The sequence below is a fragment of the Mus caroli genome, chromosome 5 (genome assembly GCF_900094665.2).
Source record: "Mus caroli chromosome 5, CAROLI_EIJ_v1.1, whole genome shotgun sequence".
In the NCBI taxonomy this organism is placed as follows: domain Eukaryota; kingdom Metazoa; phylum Chordata; class Mammalia; order Rodentia; family Muridae; genus Mus; species Mus caroli.
The window spans coordinates 115,271,205-115,284,204 of NC_034574.1; the positions used below are offsets into that span (position 1 = coordinate 115,271,205).

The window sequence follows — 13,000 nt, forward strand, 5'->3', positions numbered from 1 at the left end:
AAAAAAAAAAAAAAAAAACAATTGGATAACTTGAAGAATGTGATACCTGTGTTTGACCTCTGGCCAATGACTTATGTACACTCGTGTACACATCCTTCCTAGCCCATCCCCAACAAACCACACACCTACACACACTCACCATGGAGAGACAGACAGACAGACAGGCAGGCAGGCTTTATGTCTTACCTGTGTCGTTGAATTAGGTACCTAGACAGAAAGAAAGCACAGCTAAGTTAGGCACAACAAGCAGATGAATCTCTACAGCCTTCCCAGACTTCAGCAAAGGCCAAGCTCACCATCGAGACACCACCACCATGACAGCAGATTCTGTACTCAGGACCACTCTTCCATCTCTGTGGTAACCACCGCACTTCCCTCTGTTGTCTCATCCTCCCTCAGCAGCAGCACTCCTGAGGCCTGTCTGCTCTGCTGTCACTATCCCACACTGCCTCTCAGCCCTAACACTGGGGAGAGAGGCACTGCTTGGTCCCGCCTGCTGCCCTTGCTGCACCTGTCTTCATGGCAGGGTCACATCCCTGGCACAGAAGGTACCCAGTGCCTGACTCTGGTCTCCCAGGCCGAGCCTCAGCCTGATGCTAACATCACATGGCTGTCCTTCCCATCTCGTGGCTCCATACCCTCTCAGGCCAGGGGTCCTGACAGAAAAGGCACGCTTGGGGAAGCCTGCACTAAGAGAGAGCTACACCTTGTCACATTTGAGGACAATTTGAGAATTCAAACTTACTAGAACTCAGGCCTGGAGGACCGACTTAGAAAACAGGAGGGACTAAGGAGGGTAAAGGACTCTGAATATGGCAGCCCAGGTGCCCCACAACACTAATAAGAACTTAGAAACCAGGAGGGGCCTTGGACATCATCCCATGTTGAGTCACCTCTTCCTCTCTTCAGCACCCCCGCACCCCCCCACCCCCCCACCCCCGGTCATGTAGGACAGAGCCTCACTCACTCTGTTCCAGCTCCATCACCATCTCTAAGGAACATGGCCCTTTCCTTGGGACTTGGGTACCCCACCCAGTTTGCTGTTAGACCTTTCCTGATGGCCTCTGTCTTCAGGTAGACAGGGAAGCCCACTTTTTATGGTGTTGGTAGGACTGGACTGTTAACATGGCGCTGGACGATCCAACGTGAGCAGTCACTGAAGACCTGGCCTTGCTCAGCCGCTCTCAAGACAAATGAAGGAAATTTTAAAACTGAATGGAAATGAGACACAGCTGAGCTCCACACAAACTTCCTAAAGATTGCTGAGCAGCCACAGGGCCAGAGAACACAGCGGGCCAGGCGCATATGGAGATCACTCTACATCTTAAAGGGACAGTCAGATCTGCATGCAGATGAGTCTTACCCTCAGAATGGCAGGGCTGCTGTAATGAGCCATGCTGAGGGCTTCCATTCCTTCACACTGTTCTATGTCCACCCTTCGGCTGCATTCGAAGGCCTGGCTCACCAGGAACGCTGGAAATGGTAACATCCAGGGGGTGGGGGGTGGGGGGTGGGGGAGGGATATATAGAATATGTTCAGCTCAAGAATGGAAACTGAAAACAGTCATGTAGAAAAGTCAAAGTAAGGGCTGGAGAGATGGCTCAGAGGTTAAGAGCACTGACTGCTCTCCCAGAGGTCCTGAGTTCAGTTCCCAGCAACCACATGGTAGCTCACAACCATCTGTAATGGGATCCAATGCCCTCTTCTGGTGTGTCTGAAGACAGTTACAGTATACTTACATATAACAAATAAATAATTCTTTAAAAAAAGAAAAAGCAAAATAAGCTACAACACAAAAGCAGCAAGTGAGCCAGGCGTGGTGGCGCACGCCTTTAATTCCAGCACTCCGGGAGGCAGAGGCAGGCGGATTTCTGAGTTCGAGGCCAGCCTGGTCTACAAAGTGAGTTCCAGGACAGCCAGGGCTATACAGAGAAACCCTGTCTCGAAAAAACAAAACAAAACAAAAGCAGCAAGTGTCTCCTTCCAGCTCCGTGCCCCGCCCAGAGCTCTGCCTCAGAGGGAGAAGCATGACCACCTGCTGAAGCCTTCAGAAATGCTATGCAAGTAAAAAAAACACATGCACAAAAGGTTATTTTTTAAACCACCATTTTCCCCTGTGGACGCAGATGCAGTGCGCACCCACTACCCTGTTGTGCACGTTTCCCCGTGAGCACTACAGCATCCTGAAGCCCTTCCAGCAATGCTGAAGGGATAATTAGCGTTCTCTCCCTCCCGGATGCAGCATAATTACTCCCCAGTTCCCAGCTAATGGCCACAGCAGTTGTCTCAGCCTTGGCTGCTGCTGTCACAGTCTGCATGGGGCTCCTGCATGTAGGCCAAGCCTTCCTTCAGGAGCTCTGGTAATTTCGATCCATATGTTACACTGCCTTTGGCAGGGTGTGACCAACTGTTCCACCAACTACTGCAAGAGAGTATGTCTCTCCACAGCTCCCAACTTTTTGAGTTTTGTTAATTTGAAAAGGAGAAATGGCTTCTGAGCTTGGCTTGTTTGCTTTTTGAGACAAGGTCTCTCCATGTAGCCTAGGCTGGCCTCAGATTGGCAGTCCTCTTTCCTCCATCTCCCAAGAGCGAGGGTTTGTGGCATCCACCCACCAGACTTCAGTGCTTTTAACTGACATTGACCTCCTAGGTCAGGAAGTACTTGTCACCCAGTTGCTCGTTACAGTGGCTCCCAGCTGGCCGAGGGTTAGAGAGCCACAGCTTTGGCCTTTTGTAGCCCAGGCCCACCCGAACCCTTGGCTTCTCTGCTATCCTGGAAGAAGTGGGTTTGACCCAGGCACTTGAGCACCATGCTCTCAGTGTTCTCACTGTGGGAGTCAGCCCAAGATGTCCCCAGCACTTTTCCAGAAGCAAGTCTGTCTGGAAGGCCGTGGTGCAAGGCCATTTTTGCTGGCTACAAGTGAGGTCTCTGGAACCAAAGAAAGCACACAGCTCTTCTTAAAATTGAAGGCGTTTATGCCCGAGATGAAATGGAATTCTACTTATCTACTTAGGCAACAGATGTGCTCATGTATATAAAGCAAAAACAATACAGTGGTTGGGCGTGGTGGCGCACGCCTTTAATCCCAGCACTCAGGAGGCAGAGGCAGGCGGATTTCTGAGTTTGAGGCCAGCCTGGTCTACAAAGTGAGTTCCAGGACAGCCAGGGCCATACAGAGAAACCCTGTATGGAAATACCAAAAACAAACAAACAAACACACAAAAAACAAAACAAAACAAAAAAACAGTGGCTCCTGGAGGCAAACCAAACAAACCCAGAGTGATCTGGGGAAAAGTAACTTGGGCCCATGGAAATGGTGGTATGGTTCATGCCAAATTCCGAAGCAACCTTCCTGCGAAGGCATTAGACACAGAATCCGTGTGATGCTGTACCCATCCCGGATTTAAACTAATGGAGAGTAAATGAATAAAAGTAGATTTGTGCTCTTGTAAAATAATAAAAAATAAAAAAAATAAGTCCTATGCAAGCAGGCGTGGGGCCTGGTACCCCAAAACTGGGGAAGCTGAGTTAGAAGGCAGATATACATGGAGAGACCCTGACTCAGAAACCAAACAAGAGTCAAGCATAATGGCACATGACTTTAATTCTAACATGGGGGTGGCCGAGGGAGGCCCAGGTGAATCTTTTTAAGCCACCCTGGTCTATGCATTGAGTTCTGGGCTAGCTAAGCCTATATAGTAAGACAATGTCTCAAAAAACTTAAAAAGGGGGGGGGGGCACTTGACAGATGATGGCTCAGTCCTTGAAGGTCAGACTCACAACCAAAACATTCAAAACAAAAACAAAACCCAAAAAACAACAGTCAAGAAGAAATTAAAAGCCTCACCATTTCCATGGCTCAAGCGAAGCAGGGATGTTAGCATGGTCTCAAGGGACTATGTCAAACAATTCTACTTTTTTTTAAATGACATTTGACTTGTGGGTAGATGTGGAAGGCAGAGGATAACCCGCGGTAATTAATTCTCTCCCTCCAAGACATGAGTCTCAAAGATAAACTCAGTTGCCAGGCTTGGTGGCAAGCACCTTTACCTGCTGAGCCCTATCACTGGCCCCTGGGTGAGTTAACTCCAGGAACCAGCCTCATGCAGAAGTCAACCAGCACAGGCAAGTGAGTGCTGAATCAAATGCTGCGGAGACTTGTAGTCCCTGAAATGGGTAGCCAGTGTGCTCACTACAGTGTGTAGGCAGTCGCTGACCTGGGGAGAAAGGACCTCCTCAGGTGGCCACCTTTGAGGCATTCTACCTGGAGAGTGTTTAGGTTATGAGCCTGCCTAACTGGCAAGCTTACGTGGCCAATAGGAAGAGCAGCAGCTCCCTCTTACCTGCGGGGTTCTGATCTGCACACAGAGATGACGTGAGAGGCGAGGGCAGTTTCAGAAATGACCCTGAAGATGCGCCTGCAGTCTGCAGAGGGGCTCCATACTGCAAACAAAGCACCCACAGGTTAGATAAGGTGCTCCTTCAGCATTCGCGGGATACATGGCAGTGCCCACAGAGCGGGGGAGTTGGGGACACAGTACGAAGCACAGTCCCTGCCACACAGTGCCCATATATAGCTGTGGGTTTGGAGACACAGTACTGGGTACAGTCCCTGCCATGCAGGGCTCATATATAGTTGTGGGTTTGGGGACTCAGTGCTAAACATAGTTCCCACTGACACAGTGCTCCCACAGCAGTGGGTTTGGGAATACAGTGATGAGCACGTGTGTGTGTGTGTGTGTGTGTGTGTGTGTGATGTAACAGTCTATGCACACGGACACGCCTGTGTGTGATTGCACAGACACATGGATGCATGTGCAAACGCAGGCTTGAGGTTGATGTCAGACATCATCTTCAATCTCTCACCCACCGTATTCAGTGAAACAGGGTCTCTCAATCAAGCCCTGAGCTTGCAGGTGAAGCTAGTCTGTAGCTAGCCTGCTCCTGAGAATCCCATGTCCACCCTTCAATGCTGAAATGACAGGCAGGCCAGCACACCCCCATCAGCATTTACATGGACAGTGGAGATTTGAACTCCTGTCTTGGTGCCTGTGGCTAAGGGCTTAAGCACTCAGTTATCCCGACGCCTGTCCACTCTGTTCTGAGGCAGGGTCTCATGGAGCTCCCACCTCTCCAGCCCCCAAGGCTGAGATTACCGGTGGGCACCAGCAAGCCCAGCTTCTAAAGTTGACCACATTCAACATTAACGAGTCATTCTTTACGGGCTTGCTAACGAAGGGATATAAAATAGCCTGCAGGTTCCTAATGTCTGTAAAGCTAAATATGACCGAGATGAGTACCTGGCGTCCAGAGAGCCCAGTCCCTGTGCCAGAGGCAGCGGCGATCAGTCCACTACACACACGCACTAGGGTTCAAAAGAACAGAAAATTCCGCAGAGACAAAATTCAGTACAGAAGTGACTTCACATCCTGAGTGCAGAATCTGCGCACCTGCCTGCATTCTCATGATCTTTGACAGAGAATAGCATCCACTCTCCGTGCTCTCCTGGATGTCCCAAGGGCAGGCAGTTTGCCTTTATATGTTGATTTTGAAATTAGCTTCTAAGGATAGAGTATTTCAGGATGTATGAACAGCTGCCATCGAGTTGTTGGCTCACCTCGTATTTAGTGGGCTGTGGGCCATCTGATGTGGCTGTGGAAGGAACAGCTGATTCGGCACTCAGTGTAAAGCCACCTGATGTCCGCATCAGTCTGTCAAAATTGTTTTCATCGGGCACTTCTGGATTAGCAAAAGACAGCGCAGGCTTGTCTGTTTGTAGACAAAGCATTGGAAATCAGCAGGAATGTATAGAGTATGTGACATCATACCTTTGGAAACCACTGTTAATAGCAATAAAACTCCTAGAAGAAAACAGTCTTTCCAGGCTGCTAGACGGCAGGCCTCACAACTTCAGTTTGATCCCTAGGACTTACACAGAGGAAAGAGAACTGCTTCTAAAACAGTCACCCTCTAGTCTACACAAACACACATGCACACACATTTAATTTTAAAATGTTTTCTTGTACATTTGCCTCTCCCAGGATTTCTTGAGGCTTGTTAAATGAACAGGATCCCTAATCATCATGAGTTTGAGACCACCCTGGTCTGTGTGGTCAACAGAGGAGCAGGATCACTCGACTGGGCTGCATCTAACCGTGTGGCAGTACTGCTCTGAAAGCCTACAGGGAGACACAGCAGAAGCCAAGGGTCAGGCTGCTCTCTCTGTGTAGCATATGGATGAAAGTCTGCTTCTTCTCCTTCTAGGGGACACTCTCCGTGGGTGGCTGTCAGAAAATAACACTCATCTCTTGGCACCCACTTCCTGTGCTGTGTATGACACAAGAGGTGGCAGGCTCCATGTCCACTTGGCTGCAGTTATGGCTTAGACAGTCACTGTCACTTGTCACTTTGGATAAGCACATTCCCCCCAGGTTTCAGTCATGAGGGGACAAATGCCAAACATGGAAAGACATGGAAATGAGATGATGAGGGTTAGCTGACAGGGCCATGAGTGGGCCTGTTATCCCGAGACCAGCACGCACTCAGGAGCACGGGGGGACCAACACACTCGCCTGAGCTGACTGCTCGGGTTAAAAATAAAGATCCTGTGTTCATGCAAATCTTCTTAGTAAAAATAAAAAAGAAAAAGGAAATGGAAAACCACAGGTAACATTTAAAAATGAGACTCATTTTTAGCCATTACTCTACTAGGAAATAAACGTGCATGCACAAACATACACACACACACAACTTGGATCTCTCTGACTACAAGGCATCTGTGAAGTCAAGTGTAAGATAAAGGCAGCTACAGAGCAAATACTTGAAGACAGTGTGTGTGCCCAGGATCTATAAAGTCGCCTGTAAATCAGCCCCGGGGCTTGAATTATTCACACGGCCAAGACAGAAGCTGGGTGCTTTAAATGGAGCTGAGTGAGGGGGTGCTCTTACACACAGTAACTTTTAAAAGAAAAATCTATCAAATCCAAATACTTACAGTTTGAAATATGGATGCAGAAGATGGAAGGATTGATCTGATCAATGAGTTTAAAGTCACGGTGAGGTGGGTCTGCTGTCAAATTCATTGAGTATAAGGCTGCCTTCTGACTACAAAACTGCCTGTCACCCCTGAAAGTCAAAGAAAGCAACAGCAAGTTTTCAGTCCACAATCTAAACCAGATCATCCTACATCTCCCAGATGCCTTCACGACAGAAATAAGACTTAAGGGACATTGATGAAGGTGTCAGGTCAGCAGAGACTCCATGTGGCTTTACAGGAGTCCTCATACCTTGGGGGTACAAGGGTGGTCCTGAGGCTTTGATTCTGTCTGCTGTGGCAGTGCACAGCTTTAATCCCAGCACCAGGGTGGTCCAGACAAGTGAGTCTAGGAGTTTAGATCTATACAGCAAGTTCCACATTAGTCAGTGTCATAAAGTGAGACCCTAACTCGGAAAATACAACAACAACAACAACAACAATACTGTTTAAGGGAAGCCTGCTGGGTGTGGAGTATAGTGCAGAACACTTTCCATCGAGATCATGACATTCTGGGAGCTGGAGAGACGGCTCGGTGGCTAAGCATTTACTGCTGTCACAGAGAACCTAGGCTTGGTTCCCAGAACACACAGCAGGCAGCTCATACCTGTAAATCTAGTCCTAGGGGCTTTGATGCTCTCTTCTGGCTTCTGTAGGCACTGCATGTATGTGCTGCCCATGACACACACAGATACACACAGATGTGCATGAGTGCACACACACACACACACAAACATACACACAAATACACATAAAAAATAAATATAAAAACATACTAGGAAGTTTGCTTTGAGTATTTTTTAGTGTGTGTGTGTGTGACGTTTTTTCCATCCCACAGGTGTGGAAGTCAGAGGACAATTTACAAGGGTCAGTTCTCCTCTTATGTAGGCTCTCAAGATTAAGCTCAGGCCAGCAGGAAGCGCCTTTACCCACTGAGCCACCTTGCCCTCCTCTCTTCCGCTGCCTAACTTGTGGGTAACCTTCATACAGCACAGCTCAGACCATCTTTTCTAGAAGGCCTTCCCTGGCCTAGCTGAGGCAACCTCATTCCCTGATGTTCCTCAGGCCCTGCCTCACTCACTCATCTCCCTCAGCCAACAGGAAGCTCTTAAAAGTTGTATGGGCGTCCAGGCCGTGGTGGTACAATGGTGCACACCTTTAATCCCAGCACTTGGGAGTCAGAGCTAAGTGGATCTCTGAGTTTGAGGCCAACCTGGTCTATATATAAGTTCTAGGACAGCCAGGGCTACACAGTGAAACCCTGTCTTAAAAAAAAATCCAATTTTATAAATGACACTCAATTCAAAAGCCGCCATTTTCTCAGGGCCGGCAGGGCTCGCTTGCAGTTTCAGGACAAGTGGACTGATTTTCAGGGAAGGCTAAACATGCTCTGGTCTTGGAGGCCAGGAAGGGACCCTGCTAGCACCTGCTCTCCAGGCTATTTCACAATGCTGCCCCACTAGGCTGATAAAATGGTTTCTCCTGGGAAGAGTCCATTGTGTTTCCAAAAGGACTAAGCATGCTAGGTGGCTGTCCTGCATTTCAGTCAGCTCCGTCTGCTGGTCCCATCCTGAGAGCTTAAACCTTTCTTAAAGGGCTGTTTTGTTTTGTGTTACAAAAACCTCTGACAAACAAGCCGAGATCACTCAGAGCTGATTACATCTTTGACTTGTACTGCGTGAGAATTCCACCTCTGCCATTTCCCATGCACTGGGAACTGAGAAGCCTTGCTTCACTTACATCCAAAGAGACTCACACAAAGCACCCTGACTAATTCAAGTCCCCAGAGAGAGCTGATTCGGGGGCTGGGGAGGCAGCCTAGTGGGGACAGGGGCAGGGGAGGCGGCCTAGTGGGGAAGAATGTACTTGCTTCTGAAGGGTGATTTTAAAGAAGCGTGATATCCAGCATGGATTTCAAAACCAAACCAAACCCAGGCTCTGATGTGTAGCTGTAACAGGGCATGGGGCAGGGGAGGAGACAAGAGGATGCTAGCCATCTGTCAACCGCAGATAGGGGGTAGGGTAGGGGGGTGAGTTCTACATTCAGTGAGAGACCCCATCTCAAAAATGAAGGTGGAAAGCAATAAACGAACAGACCCATGCTTTCCACAGGCCAACACACATGCATGCTAAGACAAGCACACCCATGCATACATGCACAGATACACTACACACACACACACATACACACTGCCACGAGACTATTTCACAGGACAAAGAGGTGACACATTATCTGTGCACAGCTCAAATATTAATTTCCAAACTTCATAACACTCTAGAGGCAACACACACGTGTCCCTCCATCGCCCACACTGTTGAGCAGCTGCACAGGACAAGCGACTGCTTCTGACAACACAGGGTTTTGCCCACAGGGCTTCTGAGGAGTGTAGAACATGATTCCTGTCCCCACATTTTATCATCCTGGCCAAACGGCCATCAAACCTCCCTGTCGTATGCTTACGTGACAACTGGGACTGAGCAGGCAGAGAAGACGCTGAAATCTGCAGGGCTGCAGTCAGGGTCGCAACAGCAGTTGACATCACACTGTGCCGGAAGCAGGTCGCAGACACACAGAGCAGCAACTACGAGACAGGTCAGTGAGGGTTCAGAGGGTGAGTGGGATGTTATTGCTCCCTGCCACCTAGGGATTCCAGAAATCAATGTCACAACAGTGTCTGGTTCCTACTGGGGGAAAAGTCGCTCATGGACACAAGTCACTTTGAGTACCCCACCCCAGTGTCTCTCTAAGGTGGCTGCAGGGGTCTACACGCCTCCTTCAGAGCAGAGTCCAAGGAATGACAGTTGGCAGCCTTGTCCCTTTCCTCACATGCAGCCGGTTGCTGAACTTAAAGTCTGTAAGATCCTGAGCAATAATCAAATGTTCCTAATTTGGCTTATGATGTCCTTTTGTAATTTAAATTTTTACAATATAGGGTAATGCATTTATGACAGGATACTACAACAACATGGAGGAAAGGCAAGGACATCCCCCCACCCCCACCCCCACCGTAACTCAGACCTCAGCCACTCTGACAGCCACTGTGACTGACTCTTCAGGACTCGCATCGACCAGGCAGAGAACCGCCCCCCCCCCCCCCCCCCCAAGAGCAGAAGGGAGAGCTTCCTCCCAGAGTACTGAGTATGCTCGATAGACTGGCTCAGTTTATTACTGTCTTTACTATCCTGCTCATTCTGTCTCTGTCAATGGAGAAAACCCTCTCAAAGAAACAACAGAGGGCTGGAAAGAGGCGGGGTGATCCAGAGAGAGTACTGGTTGCTCCTGCAGAGGATCTAACTTTGGTGTCCACAACCCACAGGACCGCTCACAACCATCTCTAACTCTGGTTCCAGGGGATCTCATGCCCTCTTCTGGCCTCTGAAGGTACGGGGCACGTATATGGCATACAGATAGATAAGCAGGCAAAACAGCCATGATAAATCTCAAAAAAAAAAAAAAAACCAAAAAAACCCCCACAACATACAACAACAAGAAACAATATATAGCACAAAGATAACAAACTGAATTCATGGCACAGACTACTGTGAGGAGAGAGGAAATAATAAATCCAGGGCTTTGGCAATTTTGGTTGTTTGCTCTTTGCTTCCTGAAGCAGAGGCTACTTTGGGTCACAGGTGGATTCCACCATGGTTCCTGCCTTTCCCCAGCTAAGGTGTCACTGAATCTGTTTATTTGTTTCTTGTTTTTTTTTTTGTTTTTTTTTTTGAGACAGGGATTCTCTGTGTAGCCCTGACTGGAACTCACTTTGTAGATCAGGCTGGCCTCGCACTCAGAGATTCCCCCACCCCTCCCCAGGATTAAAGAGTGTACCACCTGTACCACCTGGCTTGATTTTTTTTTAAATTTATTTATTTAATTTATATGAGTTACACTGTAGCTGTCTTCAGACAGACCAGAAGAGGGTACCAGATCTCATTACAGATGGCTGTGACCCACCTATGTAGATGTTGGGATTTGAACTCAGGACCTCTGGAAGAGCAGTCAGTGCTCTTAACCACTGAGCCATCTCTCCAGCCCCCTGGGCTGAATCTTAACTGTAATGTTTGGTTTCCTTTTGGGGGAGAGGGGCAATAATCTCAGGCTTCAAAGAATTTTAGCCAAATGCTGACGGGATGTCATGGCATTCTTATTTGTATGAATGAATGGTTTCAAAATTTACAAAAAAAAACCCAAAAAAACAAAAAAACAAGCTCTAGAGATGGGAGGCAGACTGGGAGGCCCACACCTGGGAATCTCGGCAACTGGGAGGTAGAGTCAGGAAGATGTCAGGTTACAGGTCAGTCTGGGTCACTTGGCAAACCTGTCAGGAACAAAGGAAAGGTGGCGAAGGCAGGAGACTGGAATGGTTCTAGAGCAGGCTGGGGAGATGGCTCAGGAGTTAAAAGCACATATTGCTTGTATACAGGACCTAACTTCTGTTCCCAGGACCCGAGTCAGCCAGCTCTCAAACAAACTCCAGCTCCCCACTTCGGTTCTCCAAGGGCACCGATATATATATCCACCCCATCCTCACAAACATATACAAATATGCACACACAATTTAAAATACTTTTTTAAGATTTAGAAAAAATTCCCCCCGAAAGTGGTATAACACGCTCTGGAAAGGCACAAAGGGAAAGGGGAGTTTTATTGATAAATGCAAAATGCTTTCGTACTCTGAAATGCTTTTTTAGCTCCTCCTTGACTAGGTCCTCTCTAGCCATGGACAACTGCGCGTGCTCACTAAAAGAACGCCACTCTCCCTTCACTGGGATGGGTAAAAGAGAGAGCAATTAAGTCCACTACCTCATATGTTTAAAATTACAACCACGAATTGTTGCCAAAGCTTCAAATCCTGAGCGGTAAGTAGATACGGATGAAACAGGTGTGTTTAATAACTCCACTTAGCTGGTAAAAAATGTCTAAAATGCACTTAATCACCCTGAAAATATCTGCTGGGCTCTCAGTAATCTAGACAGCACTGGGATTGCCCATGTCCGTGTGTCTGCGTGGAGAGGACGAAGATCCACTTAGCACTCTTTCTTCTACCAGTACTGCCTTCAACTCATTCTGAAGGTTTCTATCTAGTACCCCACTGCAGCTGTCAGCAATGATGCGGAAAAGGGAGTAACTTAGCCCCGCTCTCCGCATTTGTGTGCCAGAGATCCGATCTCCCCTGAGGGTAACGACAGGGAGGCTGAGGAGGGGGGAACTTTGAGCTGGTGTACCCGCTCCAGGGGGTCACCCCTTTGTACCCACCGTCCGCGACCGGGGTGGGCCTGGGGCCAGAGCGCTCCGGTGCCCTGGGAGTTCCCGGGGTCCTAGGCGACTGGGAGGGCTGCAGAGTGGTGGGGGTAGCCTTGGTGGAATTGAGATCCTCCTTCGTCACTGCCGGGGTGGCCGCAGCCGGGGTGGCAACGACCTGGGTGCTCGAAGAGGTGCAGCAGTTTAGGAGCACCAGCAGGAGCGGCGGGAGACCCCGCGACCCCATGGCCTAGCGGAGTAGCCCGCGCCGGGGAAGCTAGGCCCGTCTGTTGCCCGGGCAACAGTCACAGCCGAGCGCTAGGCATCACGGGAAAGGGCTCGCGAGGCCAAGCTGGTCTGCGGGAGAAGGTGGGGCCTGAAGTCAGACCCGCGAAGGGGGCGGGAGCTAGGCGGGGCTATAGGCGGGGCCTGGGCGGAATCGGAGGGGCGGGCCCGGTGGGGGCGGGGCATGAGACTGCTCTTTCTAAGGAGCCCTCGGAAAATCGGAAGATGTAAACTTCTGTTGTGACACTTTGGGTGCTGCGTGGTTGTTTTAAAAAAAAAAGAAAATGTAGATTCCCAGCTATAGCCTCACATAATTCGGAGTCAGTCAAGACTAGGGCAGAAGCCGGGCGTGGTGGCGCACGCCTTTAATCCCAGCACTCGGGAGGCAGAGGCAGGCGGATTTCTGAGTTCGAGGCCAGCCTGGTCTACAAAGTGAGT

General features: G+C 49.1%; 1 protein-coding gene and 1 pseudogene across 3 annotated transcripts in view; one reads left to right on the top strand and one right to left on the bottom strand.

Annotated features, from left to right (window-relative positions):
• Positions 1-12,595, bottom strand: part of Tctn1 (tectonic family member 1) — a 21,134-nt gene extending 8,539 nt beyond the window's left edge. The window contains exons 1-7 of one of the 3 annotated variants that reach the window (XM_029477710.1): positions 12,293-12,595; positions 9,497-9,617; positions 6,997-7,127; positions 5,620-5,771; positions 4,346-4,445; positions 1,364-1,473; positions 187-207 (exon numbers count right to left, since the gene is read on the bottom strand). In XM_029477710.1, coding sequence (XP_029333570.1) covers positions 187-207; positions 1,364-1,473; positions 4,346-4,445; positions 5,620-5,771; positions 6,997-7,127; positions 9,497-9,617; positions 12,293-12,524 — 867 coding nt within the window. In that variant the 5' untranslated portion in view covers positions 12,525-12,595. Of the gene's footprint in view, positions 1-186; positions 208-1,363; positions 1,474-4,345; positions 4,446-5,619; positions 5,772-6,996; positions 7,128-9,496; positions 9,618-11,279; positions 11,356-12,292 lie in introns of those variants that run through there. The other 2 variants (XM_029477711.1, XM_029477712.1) reach the window with 2 other exon arrangements.
• On the top strand, positions 2,812-3,450 carry LOC110294092 (annotated as a pseudogene).
• Positions 12,596-13,000: the final 405 nt, after the last annotated feature.